At 48.2% G+C, this 21004-nt stretch overlaps 1 protein-coding gene and 1 long non-coding RNA gene across 3 annotated transcripts; one reads left to right on the forward strand and one right to left on the reverse strand.

Moving 5' to 3' along the window:
• On the forward strand, positions 4689 to 15173 carry PSMC4 (proteasome 26S subunit, ATPase 4). Its single transcript, XM_005692406.3, has 11 exons — positions 4689 to 4817; positions 5710 to 5808; positions 6449 to 6635; positions 9779 to 9925; positions 10007 to 10116; positions 10220 to 10313; positions 13847 to 14014; positions 14100 to 14176; positions 14321 to 14489; positions 14696 to 14751; positions 14939 to 15173. Exons 1-11 carry the CDS (start codon positions 4782 to 4784, stop codon positions 15050 to 15052), a joined length of 1257 nt encoding a protein of 418 aa, XP_005692463.1. The 5' UTR covers positions 4689 to 4781; the 3' UTR covers positions 15053 to 15173.
• Positions 15270 to 20797, reverse strand: LOC102187074. 2 transcript variants are annotated; one of them, XR_310727.3, is made up of 3 exons: positions 20583 to 20797; positions 17493 to 17685; positions 15270 to 16008 (listed from the first exon to the last, which is right to left on the reverse strand). It is a non-coding gene; the product is annotated as an uncharacterized LOC102187074 (long non-coding RNA). The 2 variants fall into 2 exon arrangements; XR_001296781.2 differs by having other exon boundaries at positions 15270 to 16015.

The following is a 21004-nucleotide window of genomic DNA, read 5'->3' on the forward strand; positions in this document are numbered from 1 at the left end:
AATGAAACATACCAAATAAAGGCAGAGGTTGTCAGGTTAGATTAAAATTGTATGCTGTCTAGACTTTCTTGGTGGTCCAGTGGTTAGGAATCTGCCTGCCAATGCACAGGACATGGGTTTGATCCCTGGTCCCAGAAGATCCTGCATGCCAAGGGGCAACTAAACTGACGCAACACAACTACTGAAACCGCGCCCCAGAGCCCATGCTCCACAACAAAAGAAGCCACCACAGTGAGCAGCCTGTGCACTGGATCTAGAGGGCAGCCCCCACTCCCTGCAATTAGAAAATGCCCTTGCACAGCAAAGAAGACCCAGTGCAGTCAAAGGTAAATAAATACAATTTAAAAATCAAAACAAAAAACTATGCTCTCTGATTTTAGGAGTGACTTCAGCATCATGGCAGCTTGAGACACTCCCTTTGTCTCTCCCCTTCAATCCACAACCAGTAAAACATCCATAACTCAGCAAAGGTGCCTCTTCCCAACACAGCAGGATGCCAGAGAATTCCTCAGAAGTATGCATCTGAAGGTGGGTAGATTGGAACACACAGAGGAGGCAAAAGAAGGGGGACAGCCGAGGTGGTTCCTGACCTGATCCCTGGAACCTGGCCATGGTGGCTGATCTCGCTGAGAAACCAGTGGCTTCAGGGGAGACAGTGCCCGTGACACCAGCCTCCCAGCTGCAGCAATGCTCGCAGCCACAGGGAATCACACAGCAGCAGCAGCAGGGCTTCTGACCCTGTCCATTCAGCTACAAAGGGACCCACAACGCCAGTGCCTGCCCTGTCTGCAGCAGCAGAGCCCACCAACCTGACCACTCTGGTCATGGCAGAGATGCCTGCCACCCTGGATCCCCCCTGTGGCAGAGCCAGGAGACCCCAGACATGGTGGAGGCATGTACCCTCCCAGTACCCCAGGTGGTAATGCCAGCAACGTTGGCAGCAGCAAGGCACCCAAAAACAGCAACAATGAGGGCACAAGGGACACCACGAACAGAGGTAGTGGAGAATTGAAAGTTGTTGTTTCATCGGTAAGTCATGTCTGACTCTTCTGCCACCCCATGGAATGTAGCCCGCCCGGCTTCACCCCCCAGGCTCCTCCTCTATCCAGGGGATTCTTCAGGCAACAATACTGGAGTGGGTTGCCATCCTGCCTCCAAGGGATCTTCCTGAGCTAGGGATCAAACCTGCCTCTAAGAGTGGAAGTGCTCAATTATGCAATATGTATAATTGAATATTTGAGAATGAGCACCCAGAATTGGGGGTCCCTGGTGGCTCTGATGTAAAGAATCTGCCTGCAGTGCAGGAGACTCGGGTTCAATCAAGGGAACAGCTACCCACTCCAGTATTCCTGCCTGGAGAATTTCATGGACAGAGGAGCCTGGTGGGCTACAGTCCATGGGGTCCATGGGGTCGCAAAGAGAAAGGACTAAGTGACTAATACTTTCACTTTCATAACCAGAGGTAGCGCGCGTAAGAGAACTCCAAAGCTTGTGCTATTGCACCACCTAATGGTAGACACAAGTTGTTGTTCAGTTGCACAGTTGCATCTGACTCTTTGTGACCCCATGGACTGCAGGCCAGGCCTCCCTGTTAATCACCATTTCCCAAAAATTGCCCAAGTTCATGTCCACTGATTCAGTGATGACAACCAGCCATCTTATCCTCTGATGCCCTCTTCTCCTCCTGCCCTCAATCCCTCCCAGCATCAGCGTCTTTTCCAATGAGTCAACTCTTCGCATGAGGTGGCCAAAGTACTGGAGTTTCAGCTTCAGCATCATTCCCTCCAACGAACACCCAGGGCTGATCTCCTTTAGAAAGGACTGGTTGGATCTCCTTGCAGTCCAAGGGACTCTCAAGAGTCTTCTCCAACACCACAGTTCAAAAGCATCAATTCTTCGGTGCTCAGCTTTCTTCACAGTCCAACTCTCACATCCATACATGACCACTGGAAAAACCATAGCCTTGACTAAGTGGACCTTTGTTGGCAAAGTAATGTCTCTGCTTTTGATATGCTATCTAGGTTGGTCATAACTTTCCTTCCAAGGAGTAAGCGTCTTTTAATTTCATGGCTGCAGTCACCACCTGCAGTGATTTTGGAGCCCCAAAAAACAAAGTCTGACACTGTTTCCACTGTTTCCTCATCTATTTCCCATGAAGTGATGGGACCAGATGTCATGATCTTCGTTTTCTGAATGCTGAGCTTTAAGCCAACTTTTTCACTCCCCTCCTTCACTTTCATCAAGAGGCTTTTTAGTTCCTCTTCACTTTCTGCCATAAGGGTGGTGTCATCTGCATATCTGAGGTTATTGATATTTCTCCCGGCAATGTTGATTCCAGCTTGTGCTTCCTCCAGCCCAGCGTTTCTCATGATGTACTCTGCATAGAAGTTAAATAAGCAGGGTGACAATATACAGCCTTGATGTACTCCTTTTCCTATTTAGAACCAGTCTGTTGTTCCATGTCCAGTTCTAACTGTTGCTTCCTGACCTGCATATAGGTTTCTCAAGAGGCAGGTTGGGTGGTCTGGTATTCCCATCTCTTGAAGAATTTTCCACAGTTTATTGTGATCCACACAGTCAAAGGCTTTGGCATAGTCAATAAAGCAAAAATAGGTGTTTTTCTGGAACTCTCTTGGCTTTTTCCATGATCCAGCGGATGTTGGCAATTTGATCTCTGGTTCCTCTGCCTTTTCTAAAACCAGCTTGAACATCGGGAAGTTCACAGTTCATGTATTGCTGAAGCCTGGCTTGGAGAATTTTGAGCATTACTTCACTGGCGTGTGAGATGAGTGGAATTGTGTGGCAGTTTGAGCATTCTTTGGCATTGCCTTTCTTTGGGATTGGAATGAAAACTGACCTTTTCCAGTCCTGTGGCCACTGCTGAGTTTTCCAAATTTGCTGGCATATTGAGTGCAGCACTTTCACAGCATCATTTTCAGGATTTGAAATAGCTCAACTGGAATTCACAGAATATTGTTATCTAATTAATAGAGAATTCAAAATACTTGTCATGAAGAAACTCAGTGAGCTGCAAGAAAACTCAGAAAAGCAGTTTGGTAAACTTAGGAATAAAAATAATGAACAAAAAGAATACTTTACCAAGGAAATTGAAACTCAAAATAATAATAACCAAACAGAACTGGAACTGAAGGACTCAATAGATGAGATGAAGAACCATTAGAACACATTGGAGGACAGTTCGAAGACAGAAATCTAGAAATGATACAGGTAGAAGAGGCGAGATAATTAAGATATTTCAGGGATTACTCAGTTTTTCTGGGTTCTCCCATGTATGCTACTGCTGCTGCTGCTAAATCACTTCAGTCATGTCCAACTCTGTGTGACCTTATGGACCAGAGCTCACCAGGCTCCTCTGTCCATGGGATTCTCCAGGTAAGAATATTGGAGTGGGTTGTCATTTCCTTCTCCAGGGGATCTCCCTGACCCAGGGATCGAATCCGGTCTCCTGCATTGCAGGCGGATTCTTTACCAGCTGAGATACCGGGGAAGCCCAAGACTACTGGAGTAGGTTGTCATTTCCTTCTCAAGGGCATCTTCCCCAACCCCAGGGTTCGAACCCGTGTCTCTTGCATATCCAGCACTTGCAGGCAGATTCTTTACCGCTAGTGCCACCTGAAAGCCATGAGTGTGTTCGCTTTGTGCAAATCTGTTGAACGGTACACTAATGATATGTATCTGGAGAAGGAAATGGCAACCCACTCGAGTACTCTTGCCTGGAAAAATCCCATGGACAGAGGAGCCTGGTAGGCTACAGTCCATAGGGTCGCTAAGAGTTGGACGCGACTGAGCGACCTCACTTTTAATGATATGTATACGTCTCTGTACTTGAATACAAAGTTTACTTAACAAAACTGTAGCTGGTGTGATAAGCGGCAGTGTTTTCCCGCGGCCGGAAGCACAGACTTTGGGCCCCCGCGCTCTAGTTTCAGTTAGAATGAAAGAGGGAACATAATGTCTGTTAAGATTCAATGGGTTGAGCACGTAAAACTTAAGCAACAGGGCCTGCATGACCCAACTCCTGGCACCGCTGCCTCACTTTCTCCATCCGTAATGCGCGGGTTCTACTCGATTCGCGGCTACCGGTAATGGCGGGCTTGGAGCTCCTCACCCCGGGTCTGGAGCCGGGTAAAGGGTGTCACCCTTTACGAGTAGCCTTGGTCTTCCTGGCTCCGCGCGGAGGGCAATCCTCGGCTGCAGCCCACGTGGAAACCCCGTTAAACACCCCCACCCACTCCCACCACCCCCACCCACTCCCACCACCCCCCCCCCCCCACCCCCCCCCCCCCCACCCCCCCCCACCCCACCCCCCCCACCCACCCCACCACCCCCCACCCCCCGCCTCTGCGGAACCCTGCCCAAGCCTCTAAACAAGAAAGAAGAGCACTTGGCCAGATCTGACAGATATCTTGAGAAATTACTCAGTTTGAAAACCAATGCGGGCAGCGCCACCTGCTGTCACGAAAACCAGCGCCAGAAAAAGCCGCGCGAGACTGCGGCCCCGCGCGCTATTGCCGACGCGCACCTCCCCGGGCCCGCCCGCGCGCCCGCGCGCCCGCGAGGTACAAAGTGCGCAGGAGCAAGTCTTGGGGGCGGAGCTCAGGACGAAGCCGCCCTGCACTTTACCTACCGCGCCCATTCAACCTTCTCAGCGATGTCTTAAACTACGCTTCCCAGAACCCATCCAGGCCTTGCTTTCCGGTGGCGTCAGCGGAAGCGGTGACTGGATTAGGCCGGGCCACACAGAGGCCGGCTTGGTCACTATGGAGGAGATAGGTATCCTGGTGGAGAAAGCTCAGGTCCGGTGGGGCCTGGGTCTCGGGGAGAGGGCGAAGCCGACCTGGTTGGGATTCTGAGTGACTTTGGGGATCCAGGCGTAGGTCTGAGTGATTTCGGAGGCCTCAGTGGAGAGCTTCGTGCCGATCCGAGGCCTGGGCTGGGTGTCTGGGTGGCTGAGTGATGGTAGTAGGGCTTGGGAAGCGGGGCTGGGGAAACGGTGACGCTAGAGGTTCTTTGGGGCTGAATGATTTCGAGGTTTAGGTGGAATGCTGTGACATAGCTAGGCCCAGTGGCATTAGGGGTGGGTCGGGTGGTGAGTGATGTATGGGATTCGGCCATGGGGCCGAATGATATATGAGGTTAAGCTGGAGAGCTGACTGATATTTGGTGTTGGAGTGCCAAGTAATATCTGTAATCTGGCCGAGTGATTTTTGGGGCCTGCCTGGGAGCTGGGTGACATAAGGGCCTAATGTGAGTTGGAGTTCATGAGGGATATTTGGGGGGTAACTGAGTAATACCAGGACTGTATGAAGGCATGGTGACTTTCACCATCAATTGAGGCATCCCTGTAGTATTTCAAACCTGTTGAGGGGGGCTGGAGGGCATTGAGGTCTGGTAAGGAGTTGATCAGACATTTAGGCCCTAGACGGGAGTTAGGACATTGAGGACATGTTACAAGTGGCATCTGATACCAGATCTGTTTGGAAGGCTGTGTGACCGAGGAGTTTGTTAGGAGCTGGGTGACTTCAGGAACCTCTTTAGGGGGCTGAGAAGTTCCCAGGATCTATTTAGGGTGCTGAACGATGTCAGGAACCTATTAGGGGCCAAGTGACTTCATGGTGAAGTGGGGAGGGGGGCTTTAGATTATTTCATAAGGGGACCTTCCAACCTGAGTTTCCTTCCATGGCCTAGGATGAGATCCCGGCCCTGTCTGTGTCACGGCCCCAGACTGGCCTGTCCTTCCTGGGGCCTGAGCCAGAGGACCTGGAGGACCTCTACAGCCGCTACAAGGTACATTCAAAGCCAGTCTGCAAAATATCAACGTTGTTGTTGTTTAATCACTAAGTCCTGTCTGACTGTGACCCCATGGACTGGAGCCCACCAGATTCCTGTGTCCATGGGATTTCCCAGGCAAGAATACTGGAGTACAAAACAAGGGCTCAGTAATAACCTAAAGGAGTGATATGGGGAGGGAGATGGGAGGGAGGTTCAAGAGGGAGGGGACATATGTGTACTTATGGCCGATTCATGTTGATATTTGGCAGAAAACAACAAAATTATGTAAAGCAATTATCCTTCAATTAAAAAATAAAAAAGAATACTGGAGAAGGTTACCATTTCCTTTTCCAGGGGATCTTTACCAGGGAATAAGAACCTGTTGTATAGTGCAGGGAACTCTACTCTATACTCTGTAATGGCCTAAATGGGAAAAGAAACTAAGAAAAAAGAGTGAGTATATGTATAACTGATTCACTTTGGTGTATACCTGAAACTAACACAACATTGTAAATCAACTATATGCCAATAAAAAAAAATTAACAAAACCAGTCTGGACCCTGCACAGGGCCCAGCATCCCATACTTCCCCTACCTTCATTCCTTGGCTCAGCAAGGCCTGGAACCATCCCTGCTTCTCCACTGTCTGCTCACAGAAGCTGCAGCAAGAGCTGGAGTTCCTGGAGGTGCAGGAGGAGTATATCAAGGATGAGCAAAAGAACCTGAAGAAGGAGTTCCTCCATGCCCAGGAGGAGGTGAAACGAATCCAGAGCATCCCATTGGTTATCGGGCAGTTTCTGGAGGCTGTGGATCAGAATACAGCCATCGTGGGCTCTACCACAGGTGCGTGGCGGGGGTGGGGGTGAGAGGGGGTGTTGTTTACCCATCTGTCCATTCAACAGCTAGTAACTATTTCCTGCCATGTGACAGGAACTTACAAGGGCAAACAAGGGAAGATGGTGTAATAGTGTTTTTCAGAGCATTTTCAGTCTGATGAAAAAGTAGAAATATATTTTACATATTTTACATTCTCTCCCTTTCTCCTCTATATGTATATATAACTTATACAGTAAAAGTTTGATCAAAGGATACTTAGCTTCACTGTGGTGTGATACTCTAATTGGTTTTCCATTCTGTTCCAGTCTGTTTTGTTTTAAACAGCATTCTGGTCATGACTATCTAAAATGATTTCACAACTACTACTGAGTTGAGTTGAGTTCAGGTCAGTCACTCAGTCGTGTCCGACTCTTTAGGACCCCATGAACCGCAGCACGCCAGGCCTCCCTGTCCATCACCAACTCCTGGAGTCTACCCAAACTCATGTCCATTGAGTCAGTGATGCCGTCCAACCATCTCATCCTCTGTCATCCCCTTCTCCTGCCCTCAATCTTTCCCAGCATCAGGGTCTTTTCAAATGAGTCAGCTCTTCACATCAGGTGGCCAAAGTATTGGAGTTGCAGCTTCAACATCAGTCCTTCGAATGAACACCCAGGACTGATCTCCTTTAGGATGGACTGGTTGGATATCTTTGCAGTCCAAGGGACTCTCAAGAGTCTTCTCCAACACCACAGATCTAAAGCTTCAATTCTTCGGCGCTCAGCTTTCTTTACAGTCCAACTTTCACATCCATACATGACTACTGGAAAAACCATAGCCTTGAATAGACGGACCTTTGTTGCAATGTAATGTCTCTGCTTTTTAATATGCTGTCTAGGTTGGTCCTAACTTTCCTTCCAAGGAGTAAGCGTCTTTTAATTTCATGGCTGCAATCACCATCTGCAGTGATTTTGGAACCCCAAAAATAAAGTCTCTCACTGTTTCCCCATCTATTTCCCATGAAGTGATGGGACCAGATGTCATGATCTTCGTTTTCTGAATGTTGAGCTTTAAGCCAACTTTTTCACTCCCCTCCTTCACTTTCATCAAGAGGCTTTTTAGTTCCTCTTCACTTTCTGCCATAAGGGTAGTGTCATCTGCATATCTGAGGTTATTGATATTTCTCCCAGCAATCTTGATTCCAGCTTGTGCTTCTTCCAGCCCAGCGTTTCTCGTGATGTACTCTGCATAGAAGTTAAATAAGCAGGGTGACAATATATAGCCTTGACGTACTCCTTTTCCTATTTGGAACCAGTCTGTTGTTCTATGTCCAGTTCTAACTGTTGCTTCCTGGCCTGCATATAGGTTTCTCAAGAGGCAGGTCAGGTGGTCTGGTATTCCCATCTCTTGAAGAATTGTCCACAGTTTATTGTGATCCACACAGTCAAAGGCTTTGGCATAGTCAATAAAGCAGAAATAGATGTTTTTCTGGAACTCTCTTGCTTTTTCGATGATCCAGCGGATGTTGGCAATTTGATCTCTGGTTCCTCTGCCTTTTCTAAAACCAGCTTGAACATCAGGAAGTTCACAGTCCACGTATTGCTGAAGCCTGGCTTGGAGAATTTTTTTACATTATTTTACTATTGTGTGCTGCTGCTGCTGCTGCTCCTGCTGCTAAGTCGCTTCAGTCATGTCCGACTCTGTGCAACCCCATAGACAGGCAACTCCCCTGTCCCTGGGATTCTTCAGGCAAGAACACTGGAGTGGGTTGCCATTGCCTTCTCCAATACTTGAAAGTGAAAAGTGAAAGTGAAGTCTCTCAGTAGTGTCTGACTCTGTGCGACCCCATGGACTGCACCTACCAGGCTCCTCCGCCCATGGGATTTTCCAGGCAAGAGTACTGGAGTGGGGTGCCATTGCCTTCTCTACTAGCGTGTGAGATGAGTGCAATTGTGTGGTAGTTGAGTATTCTTTGGCATTGCCTTTCTTTGGGACTGAGTTGGGACGTGCAGTTTGAAAACAGAAGTGAGATTGGGCTCTGGTTAGGACTCAGTTATTATGTAAGAGCTGCTGTTATTAACATGGGTCTAGGTGCTGCCTTCATGATGATCATTGTTTCTGCGTCTTACTTGTCTTTTCTTGCTTCTGGCCTCTGCTCCTCTAGATCAAGCCATATGATTATAAAGCTTGTGGGGAAAGGTGTGTGACTGGACCCTGGAGTTGGTAGTGAAGGGAGGGAGAGATCCAAAGTGAGTGTGTCTTTGATCTGTTGGACTCAGGGACAGTGGCTGTCCCTGAGATGGTGACATGGGCAGAAAAGCAGCCTTGTTGAGAGAGTGAGGGCAGCCTGGGACATCACAGGGAAGTGTCTGGGAGGCTACAGGACAGCCAAGTCTGGAGGTCAGGAAAAAGACTGAGGCTGGAAGGAGATGTGTGTGTCACTACCATAAATGTAGAAGGTGAACTGAGGAGGTGAGATAGAGGAGTCTGGGCAAGCAAGAGTCTGTGGCAGAGACCTCGATGGGGAAAGAGGAATTCCCTGCTGGTCTAGTGGTAAAGAGTCCACCCGCCAATGCAGGGGACACAAGTTCAAGCCCTGGTCCAGGAATATTCCACATGCTGCAGGGCAACTAGCCTGTGCACCACAACTACTGAAGCCCGTGTGCCCTAGAGTCCATGCTCTGCATTAGAGAACAGCCCCTGCTCACCGCAACTAGAGAAAGCCCTCTCGCAGAGAAAGCAGCAAAGAGTCAGTGCAGCCCTAAACAAATACAAAAATAAATTAGATGGGAGAGGTTGGTGCTGAGTCAGGGCAGGGTCCCTGGGGAGGAGGGGAGGGATTGGTTGGAAAGACATTTTAGGAAGCCAGTGGAAGGCCATGGTGACTGACAAGCTGTGGAGGGAAACAGAGAAAAGCCCAGGATGAGGCTTAGGTCTCTCTTTAGTGACTCGGGACCACAGGCCTCCCAGAGACAGAGACCCAGGAGGAGAAGCACAGATTGGGGGGAAGATACTGAGAGCACACTGAGACACAGTGAGTGAGCCCTGCTGGGGGACATCCAGGGGCAGGCATTCCAGGGGGCTGCTGGTCACCTGGTCCGGAGCTCAAGAGTTAGGGGTAGAATCTGGGGCTTCTCATTTTCCCCTTTCCCTTCTTGTCCTTCACAAAGGCTCCAACTACTACGTGCGCATCCTGAGCACCATTGACCGGGAGCTGCTCAAGCCCAACGCCTCGGTGGCGCTCCACAAGCACAGCAACGCCCTGGTGGACGTGCTGCCTCCCGAGGCCGACAGCAGCATCATGATGCTCACCTCAGGTGAGGGGGAGCCCTGGGCCAGGGAGGCCTGAAGGGACCCTGCGGGCCAGGCTGGGAGCCCCAGCTCTGCTCTCCCACCAGATCAGAAGCCAGACGTGATGTATGCGGACATTGGGGGCATGGACATCCAGAAGCAGGAGGTGCGGGAGGCCGTGGAGCTCCCACTCACACACTTCGAGCTCTACAAGCAGGTAAGGAGCCAGATCTGGCAGGGGAGGGAGAGGCCAGGTCCGCTGGGTCTCCAGCTGGTGATGCACTCCCTGGCTCATCCTTCTCTCCACCTCTGGGCTTCAGATCGGCATCGACCCACCCCGAGGTGTCCTCATGTACGGCCCACCTGGCTGCGGGAAGACCATGCTGGCAAAGGCTGTGGCTCATCACACGACAGGTGAGCCGCTTGGCCCCTCCCCCAAGCTCTGGTCTTCTGGGCTTTTCTGACCTTGCCCTCAGCTCTCTCATCCTCCTCAGGAAGTAGTGTGGCATGGCGATTAAGAAGGTAGGCTCTGGGGTCAAAGCCCCAGTGTATGTCTTACTGGGTGGCCATGCCATCCTGGGGAGGTGACTTTACTCTCGTGCCTCAACTTCCTCATCTAATAAAACATTCATTTCATAGCATGATTGTGGAGAGAATTAATGAAATAATGACATAGTTTTCCTTTGGTGGGTCATGACCTGTTAGTAATTATGAATTCAAATTCATGGGTTCTAACCAGCATTTTAAAAAGTAAAATAGAACAGAAAACATCAGAGTTCACCCCACATACTAAACGCTCATATTGTTTGTGCAAATTAATGCACACAAATATGCATACACATATCTGCTATGGTTGTACAAATGTACTTCTTGTAAGTTTCAAAGATGTCTGAAAGTCACTGTATTACTGTTTGTAAAGCCTAAAAACAGGACTCCTAAAATCTTAATATACTAAGCCAGGGAGCAGTAGAGAGTAGTGAGTAAGCACTGGGTCAGGCCGCCTGGGTTTTTGAAATATGGACCTCTTACAACTTCTTATGTAAGGCTGTACTACTTATGTAAGTTAGTTTATGTAACTTTTTGGCAAGTTAGCCTCTATGTGACTCCATTTCCTAATTTTCTGGATTATTCAGAGGATTAAACCAATATAAAGCTTCTAAAACTGTACCTTGGCACATAGTAAGTATAGTAAATATTAGCCATTGTCGTGATCATTCATTGGTTTAGCAGCTCATTGAACTTCTGCAGTCCCCAGTGCTGGGATAGAGTGATGAGCCAGACATGTCCCTGCATTGGAGAGTTTCCCAGTTTGACTGAGGGAAAAAGGAAAATAAACACTTAGTCATTCAAAATTTATTGAGCACCTGATACATAACAAGCTGTGTCCTAGGTGCGGAAGACAAGTCTCCATACCTCATAGATGTGATGTCTTAGTTGAGGAAGTACTTGAACAGATGAATGAATAGGTCATATGTCATATGGTGCTAAATGCCTGAAGAAAATAATTAAGAGGCAGGGAGATAGGGAAAATCAGGGGCTATAGCTGTATGTGCCAGGACTGGAGGTGGTCAGAGAAGACTTTTCTGAGGTGACATTTATGTAAAGACCTAGAATATGCTTTTGAGAGAGTGAATCACGTGAACGTCTGGAGGGACGGAGTGTGTCAGACTGAGGGACTTCGCTGGTGCAAAGGCCTTGAGGCAGGTATGTGCTTAATGTCCCAGAACAGTGAGGAGGCCCCTATAGTTGAAGCCGTGTGAGCAAGGGGTCATGGTAGGAAGTGAGCCTGGGTGGGGACAGTCTACAGAGTAGCAAATGCCTCAGGAAAGCAAAGAAGGTAGTGGGATGGCCCTCCAGGGGGGTTGTCAATCCATTCTGCAAAGGCCTCTCAGAGAGGGGTCCCAAAAGAGAGCTGTGAGCAGTCTGCCAGGCACTCAGTAAGGAGAGGGAATAGCATTTGCAAAGACGAGGGGGTGGGAAAGAACTTATCTAGGGAGTCATGAGTAGTGGTGAATAGACCGTGACTGAACTCTGTGGGGGCAGGGAACTGGTGATTTTGTCCTTTTGTGTTTCCAGTGCCCGCCCAGTAGCTGAATTGTGGTAGGTGCTCAGAAAATAACTGATGAAGGCTGACTGAAGGAGGGGCTGTGGGACCAGAAGAAGTCAGAAAGGGCATGAATGTAAATCATCTTAGTGCTAATATAAGAGAGTTTGGCTGTTGTCCTGAGAGCACGGTGGTTGTAGACAGGCCGAGTTCAGTAGAAATACGGCCCTGGAACAACAGAGCTTGAACTCTGAGGGTTCACTTGTACCCAGATTTTTTCACACAATGCATGGTTGGATGAATCCACAGATGCAAAACTGTAGATACGGAGGGCCAACTATAAAGTTATACACAGATTTTCTACTACACAGAGGATCGGCGCCCCTAAACCCTGTGTTGTTCAAGGGTTAGCTATAGAATGCAAGCTATATATATAATTTAAAATTTTAAGTACTCATTATTTTAAACACATTAAACAGGTGAACTTAGTCTAAAATATATCTATTTCTTATTTAGCTGGTATATTCAAAATGTTATTTTAACATGTAACAGATATGAAGTTTGAGTTTTTTCTATCATTTTTTCATGGTAGTAAAATATATGTAATGTAAAATTTATTACTTTAGCCACTTTGTGAGTGTACAGTTTACAAGTGACATCAAGTGCATTCACAGTCCTGTGCAGTGACCACCACTATCCATTTCCAGAACTTGTTCATCATCCCAAACTGTAACTCTGTACTCATTAAGCAATAATTCCCTATTTCTCCCTTCCCACCATCCCTGAGAACCCTCTATTCTACTTTCAGTCTCTGAATTTGCCTGTTCTGGGCACCTCATATGTGGATGAGTCACACGGTATTTATCTTTTTATGACTGCCTGCTTTCACTTAGCATCATGTCTTCAGGGCTTGCCCGTGTTGGAATGTGTCAGAACTTAATTCCTTTTAAAGTCCAAATCATATTCCACTGTATGTATAAAGCATATTTTATCTGTTCGTTCATTTGTTGGTGGCCATTTATTGAGATGTTTTACTTTTTTCGGTGCTGTCTTTTGAAGTCTGGTATGTATTTCACACTTAGAGTATATCTCATTTTGTTTGGACCAACCACATCTCATTTGCTCAGTAGCCACTGTGGCCAGTAGCCACCGTATTAGAGAAGGCCTGGGCTACAAGCTGCACAACTCCTAGTTTATGACCAGGTCTACATAGTGGATTCTGTGTCTCCTTTCTCTGTGGTACCTGGAAGGAATGTCCTGAAGGTTGCTCCATGCAACACAACGCCACATCTAGACACTAAGAAACAAGTTAAGCTCTAAGAAAAGATAGAAAGGAGAGGCAGGCCCAGAACAAACCTGTTGTCAACCCCATTGCCACTTGTTATGTCAGAATATATGCTCCTGGTTCCTGACTCTCGCATGATATTCAAAGGTGGGTCCTTTGAGCAAATGGAACTGAGCTCTTGGTGAGGTAACATGATGCCTTAGTGTATGAAAAGCCTGTTTTCTTGCTGGTTTTTTAAGCACTCTGAAAATCCACTTTTTTTTTTTTTAATATACATTGGATTCCATGAATGTCTCTAGCTCTATTTTATAGGCATGTTGGAGTACAGACACATTTTTTAAAATATCCTGATTTTTAAATGTTGGGCAAAAAAATGGCACATCCATAGGCAGGATTCACGATTTAGGCTGCTGGGTCTCTGAGGGGTACGAGGGAGTAGCTGGTCCTCCTGACTGGATCTAGGACCCTGCCCAGGTCATGAGTGAATGACCTGACCGCTTGGAGTGGGCATCCAAAGAAACGGATGTCCTCAAGGATTGCTCAGTTTCAGTTAAAGTAGAATGGGGCCCTACAGGCAGGAGTCCCATTCCCATCTGACCCCTGTCATCCTGCCATCAGCTGCATTCATCCGCGTCGTGGGCTCAGAGTTCGTACAGAAGTACCTGGGCGAGGGCCCTCGCATGGTCCGGGACGTGTTCCGCCTGGCCAAGGAGAACGCACCTGCCATCATCTTCATAGATGAGATTGATGCCATCGCCACCAAGAGATTTGATGCCCAGACAGGGGGTGAGTGATGCCCACACAGGGCCTGCGGTCTTGGGCAGCCTTGCCTACAGGATGCCCTGGGCTGACCGTGTTACATACTCTCCAGCTGACAGGGAGGTTCAGAGAATCCTGCTGGAGCTACTGAATCAAATGGATGGATTCGACCAGAACGTCAACGTGAAGGTTTGGGATTCAGGATGGGCAGGGGACACCTGTGGTGTGGGAAGCAGGGAAAGATGGAGGCTGGCCTGTGAGGGGACAGCTATTGCAATGGGAGGGAGAGTATAGAAGGGACAGAGGTCTGAGCTGGCCTGTCCCCAATGCCAGGTGATCATGGCCACAAACAGAGCAGACACCCTGGATCCTGCCCTGCTGCGGCCGGGACGCCTTGACCGTAAAATTGAATTTCCACTCCCTGACCGCCGCCAGAAGAGACTGATTTTCTCTACTATCACCAGCAAGATGAATCTCTCTGAGGAGGTTGACTTGGAAGATTGTATCCTCCTCTAGAAGCAAGGGGAGGTCACTGTTGGGAATGGGGGTTGTATCTCCACCTCTGCCCTCACCGCCACCCAGACTGAGCAGGTGGGAGACCAAGGTTTGGGGAGGGGGCTGATAACAGAGACAGCCCACGAACAACTTCTGGCTCTGGGTGTTAACCCTGTCATGCAGGGAATAGTTTCCTTAACACATCTGCCACAGATGTGGCTAGACCAGATAAGATTTCAGGCGCTGATATCAACTCCATCTGTCAGGAGGTGAGTGATGGTTTCTGTCTAGATTGGTCAGGGGTATGTGTGGAGACCCTTCCTCTTGAAACCACTCTGCCACGGTCCTTCTGTCCCTCATTGCCACCCTGGGTCTTGGGCTGCGTCTGTGTCTTCCTGCACCATCACTGGAGGTGGGGAGTGCAAGGAGTAGGTTTTAACTCTTATCCCTTTACAGAGCGGGATGTTGGCTGTCCGAGAGAATCGCTACATTGTTTTGGCCAAGGACTTCGAGAAAGCATATAAGACAGTCATCAAGAAGGACGAACAGGAGCATGAATTTTACAAATGACCCCTCTACCCAAACCAGAGGGGCTGGGGGCTTCTCTCACCTCCCCAGCCTCTTTCCCCAAACCCAGTTCTCTTTCCTCTTTACCCAGGATTGATTTATTCATTAAACAAATATGACTGAATCTGTTTAATTTCTCATTATAAGTTTAACTCCTTTGGAGAAGCTGGTCCTTGAATAGGATCCTCTGTGCCCCTCCTGCTCTCCTGACAGATACACAGTTGAGGTACATGGCCTGGGTTACAGCTTGAGGGAGAAGTAAAGAATTCACACTAAATGGCTTCAGAAATTTGGGGAAAAGGATGGAAAATGAACAGCCCATGACCACAAAATAAAGCCTCTATAATCTCCCTATCCACATTTCCTACAGGTAGAAGACCATTCAAGTTTTGGGCAATTCCTTCCTTCTTTACACTCAGAGTATGTATCAAGGGCAGAGGAACCAACCAGTGGAGTCCCCTGGAGCAGGGATGAGGGGGCAAGGGGGAAGTTGGATGCCTGAGTTCTGTCAGTGTCTCTGGCTCTTCCTACCATCTCACTGGGGCACAGATGTGTTTGGTAGGATCAGTTTCCACTTTATCTTGACGTCTCTGTTTAGACCCCTCTCCCTCTGGGGAGCCTTCCCCGATACCCCAAAGGGAAGTAACCCTTTCCCTATGCTGCCCTTGCACCGTGCACGTGCTCTGCTTGGGACTTCTTACATTTGCTTCCTCCAGACTGGACTCCCTTGTAGTCAGGGATTGTAGCTTGATCACAATTCAAGTCTCAGCACCCACACATGGCAGACATTCAGTTCATGTTCCTTGGACAAATGTGTGAATGTCACCGTAGAGCTGGGAGTGAGATGGTAAGAAGGTATAAGGAAAAACAGTCGAATCAGGTCCTTGAAGAGATAGGTGATTCCTCTGTAGATAAGCATGGCAGGTTGAGCAGAGAAGTTGATTAACTCTTCCTCCCTCCTGGCACCTCAGGAAAACAAAAGTAGGTTATAAATTCTCATGGACACAGAAGGAGGGAGGAGATGGCAATGAAACAATTTTGAAAAGAGGCAGAGATCTGCTTGTTGATGTAGCAGATCTGAGGAAACGTGAACCTGAACGTAAAGGGAAGTCCAGAAACAGACTCCCATTTGCAGAAACCAGAGGAGCCAGGTTCTGAAGGTGAGGGCAGGAAACAGGAGGATTGCCTAAAAGGCTACATAAAAACCAGAACTGATACACAAGAGTGTGCTGGAAACAAATGAGCTGTTGTTACTCCAGGCCCTGTGACCCTTCCCCAGCCTGGCTGAAGACCTCAGATTTACTCTGCAAAGGCTGGGCCAGCAGTTTCTGGGCTGGTGTACCTGGGGCAAGAATGAGACAGGGGCCATGCTGAAGATGAGATTAACTAAGTGCCCTGGGCAGGCAACTGAAGGATTCCTTCTGAGGAAACCAAGCAGCATGATCAAGAGGAAAGTGGATGGTTAAGACACCTGAAGTCTTCACCGTTCATATTCAGTAGCAGCTAATATCAAAACTGATGAGTTTACAAAAGCATATAGTTTAGAAATAATGGAAGTAAATTTCAAAAGAAACAAAAGGATGAGAGGTCTTTGCCTCTTGGAAGTAGACAGGGAAATACAGGGCAAGTGTGCCATGAGAATGCTTTTTTTTCTAATACACTTTGTATTCAATATATACTTGACCTTTTCTTTTCAGCTGTGCCATACAGTATGTAGGATCTTAGTTCCCCAATCAGGGATTGAACCTCTGCCCCTGCATTGGAAATGTGGTATGTTAACCACTGGACCACCAGGGAAGTGCTATACTTGAATTAGGTTTGTTGTTGTTTAGTTGCTAAGTCGTGTCCAACTCTTGGGACCCCATGGAGTGCAGCCCGCCAGGCTCCTCTGTCCAGAGGATTTCCCAGGCAAGAATACTGGAGTGGGTTGCCATTTCCTCCTCCAAGGGATCTTCCCTACCCAGGGATCCAACCCTACTTCAGCAGTTTCCCTCCTTTACTCTCCCTCCTGCAAGAGGACTTGTAAAATCCTCTTTTTTTTGCATGGCTTTGTTATTTTTAAGTCCTAATTTAAATGCAGGAGTGACCCCTGGGTCCTGCCACAAAGGGACAAAACACATTGTAAACATCAGTGATAAAGGGCAGAGAGACTGGGAAAAAAACAAAGCCATGTACCCCAGAAATGACAGCAGACTAGTGTGACGCTCTAATTGGTAAAAAAGTAGTAGCCACTCACATTAGCTGGAAGAGGGGATATTTGGTATATTTTGAGGGTTGCCCAGCAACCTTGTTGTCTATGCTTAGACAAAATTATAAAGTGGCCTCCCTTCATTATGGTCTGAGTGACCCTAATGCTGATGTTCCATGAGACTGCTTATGTCCAATAGGATAATATGGCTCAGCTGTGAGCACTAGGCTATCTTTCAATACCACTGAGGCCTACCTGTTTAAGTGTCAGGCCAGTTCCTGGATGTCGGGGACTGCTTTTTTCTGTTCTCAGCTACATGCTACTGCATTAAGAAGGAAAAAGTAAGGCCAGTTTGCTGAACAGTCCAACACGTGAACACATTGGAAGTGGAGTCTTGAAAGCAAATGTTTTCCTACTAAGGGAAACAGATCCCTTTTCTCTCTCTGCTCTGCAAAGACAAGAGAAAGAAAAAAACAAATATATGTAAACCGTTTTGTTTTTAATTGTTTTAATTATAATAATACACATAAAGGAGCCCAAAATATAAATGTATAATGTAACAACATCATAAATAGAACACTGGTGTAACCATCATCCAAGGACCAGGTGGTAGGTTCCCACTGAAAAATTCCTATAAAACTCTGCCCAGGAGCAGTAATTATCCATTTTGTGACTACCTCTGCAATTCCTACAATGGACAGCGTACCCTGGCTTGAAAGAACAACAGCTCAGACAAATGTTGATCATTTCCCCAGGTTTCATATATACCTATTCTTTTTTTTTTAAATTATTTGGCTGCATCAGGTCTTCGCTGCAGCACTCGAGATCTTTGCTGCCTCACGTGGGATCTTTCGTTTTGGTACATGGACTCTAGTTGCGGCACACAGGCTTAGTTGCTCCACAGGACAAAGGCTCCAAGGACTAAGGCTCCAAGTTCCCCGACCGGGGATTGAACCCACATCCCGCATTGCAAGATGGATTCTTAATCACTGGGCCACCAGGGAAGTCCCTCATGTATTCTTTAGTAACATTTCCTTTGAGTACAGCCAGGATCAGTAAGCATACCTCAGGTGAGACTACAGTGTATATACTGCTAAGTTGTTAAAAAGGACTTGATTGATCAAAAATGACTCTGTACCAATGCAGCAACATGACAAACATCACCACTGCCTGCACAGACCAGAAGCCATGTCATGATGCCACAGATCACACCACAGCCATCCTAGGTGACTTAAACAGTCTTCCATGTCAGCCTCATGGGGAGAAGAGGAAGAGGAGGATATATAAGAAGAAAGAGCCTGAAATAGATGGTGCTCAACATCCTAAAGACTGCATCTTTTTTTCCTTTACTTATCCTCACAAAGTATCCCAAAACATGACTTGGACATCTTGCCTCTTAAGGTATATGTACTGTCATGTCATAGGATAGAAGGCTCCAGCAGAACGCTCAGCACAGTGACTCCTGCTGAAGCGGGGATATATCAGGTCAGGCAGATGCTGACCCCAGAGTCCTGCAAGGGACAGCAGGGTTCTCTCCAGAAGTAAGCCTGGTGCCCTCAGTGGTCCAGCACCTATTAATTTTTATATCAATCTGAGACAGACCTGGGACCCTCTGCTTCAGTACTGCGATGCTTGCACTTGGACACACCTCTCCTTGAGCTACAAAATACAAGAAACTACATGGGACTACAAATAACTGTGTGCATACACAGGCAAATTCTGGACCCAAAGATACAAAAAGACACACACACACAAAAACGCCCCCAAAACCCCAAATGCCATTTCTGAAGAGCTGGAAGCAAAAGCAGGGTTACTGCACATGCCCCCACCCCCTGCACTCAACACTACCAGAGGGTGGGCAAACCACCTAAGCTACCCCTCCAGCCTGACCCCTGGACACACCCCGACCCTCACCCCATATAAGGAACGAGCTCACACCCACCCCTTGGGGAGCGAAAGAGGGAACCTGTTATGCTCCCTACTGCAGCCCACAGGAGCCCCGGTAAAGCCTTGTGTAAATTTCTTGTCTGGCCTTTAGGCAGTTTCTATTGATTGGGGAAGGCCAAGAACCATATAGATAATTGTGAGTTCAAACCATTACATCCAGTTTCAACCTACCATCCCAGGGTTCATTCTAGTCATCTCCTTTTCCATGTCTGAGGTTTCCCACTGATAGGGAGAAGCCTGGCTGCTCCCATTGCACTTGATATATTTACTTATATTTGATCAGAATCCCAGTCCCAGTGCCTCAAGCCACTCCCTGCAGGATCACCCTCCTCATCCTGCTCAGGCTCTAAGCCCATCTTACAGCCTTAGGACTGAATTGCTCAGAAAGGGCAGGGAAGTACAAAATGTGTTATCATCTGACTAATTGTGGGCTCACTATTCTATGGCACACTGCCTTCTCGAGCATAAAGTGAAATATTTTTTCAGTCCAAGATTCTCAAAAGTATCCGCCACAGACCCATACATCACAGAAGAGTGGAAAGAATTCCTTCATATTAAAAAAAAAATACTATGATTTCCATTTTTCTCTATGAAAAAATTCATTCAATTCTATGTGTGTGTTAGTCACTCAGTTGGGTCCGACTCTGCGACCCCATGGACTGTAGCCAGCCAGGCTCCTCTGTCCATGGAGTTCTCCTGGCAAGAATATTGGAGTGGGTTGCCATGCCCTTCTCCAGGGGATCTTCCTGACCCAGGGATCCTACCCGGGTCTCCTGCATTGCAGGCGGATGCTTTACCTTCTGAGCTACTAGGGAAGTCCATTCATTCTATACAAACAGGCAAAATTGTTTTGACAGATAAATGACAAATCTTCAGCTCAAGTCGTGAAACAGCTGATGCTGCAAGAAGATGCAACGTATTCTTTTTGTAACAGATCTGCGGCTCATATGATCACACACGTGTACCAGTCACAAGGCCACTGGCACCCGTGAAGTACCACACGCAGACACTCAGATTCACAGACCTATCTCCACACAGCCTGACTTGCACCCGCCGCTCAACCACCCCCGTCACAGAGCAACCCGCATACCCACCCCATCACACACACATCACCCCAGTCACACTCCAGCACAGCCACGGTCTCCACCGCGCCTCTCACCTCACAGCTCAGTCACGAATCACACTCCAGGCCGTGGACTCCTTCCAGTTAGGTGCTGCTTCAGCACACGCCGTCTGGCACCCAAAGAATTACACACACGCAGAAACACAACTCATTCTCAGCCGAAGGCGCAGTCGGTCCCGCAACCCTCACAGCGGCAAACACACACACACACGTACACACGCTCACGAGGCCGGGTACATAGGGACACACGCCTGTGAACCACGCGCCGGGACTACCTCGAGGGAAGAATCTGACAGAATCCGCCTCACATGCGCTCGGCCTCAGGGCGGCACTACGGACGCACTCGGCTGTCAAGACTCTGGACTCCATTGTCTGGAGGTGCGTCGAGGATCGCATAGCCGGGACTGCTCCCGGCTGAGCTCTGTCAGCTCACCGCGCGAGTACGCGGGTACCAGAGTCCGGGACCAGAGCCGCCCCGGTCCGAGCGTGCCTGCGCCTGCGCCTGCGCACTCAGAGCCCAAGCCCACCAGGACCGGCCGTGGACTACATTTCCCAGAAGCCCCAGGGGGAGGGTGTAAACTTCCACCCCGAGGGCTCCCCGCCGGGCTTTTTGGGTTGCCCAGCCACTGCAGGTGAGCTTGTAGAAGCCGGGGGAGAAGTTGGTCCTAGGTGAGGAGGAGCAGGATTTGTCCGGAGT

The sequence above is a fragment of the Capra hircus genome, chromosome 18 (genome assembly GCF_001704415.2).
Source record: "Capra hircus breed San Clemente chromosome 18, ASM170441v1, whole genome shotgun sequence".
NCBI classification, from domain to species: domain Eukaryota; kingdom Metazoa; phylum Chordata; class Mammalia; order Artiodactyla; family Bovidae; genus Capra; species Capra hircus.

Coding starts and splice junctions, on each gene's coding strand:
- PSMC4 (XM_005692406.3), top strand. CDS start 4,782: ATGGAGGAGATAGGTATCCTGGTGGAGAAAGCTCAG. Junction 10,117..10,219: donor ACTTCGAGCTCTACAAGCAG/GTAAGGAGCCAG, acceptor TCTGGGCTTCAG/ATCGGCATCGACCCACCCCG. Junction 14,752..14,938: donor TCAACTCCATCTGTCAGGAG/GTGAGTGATGGT, acceptor ATCCCTTTACAG/AGCGGGATGTTGGCTGTCCG.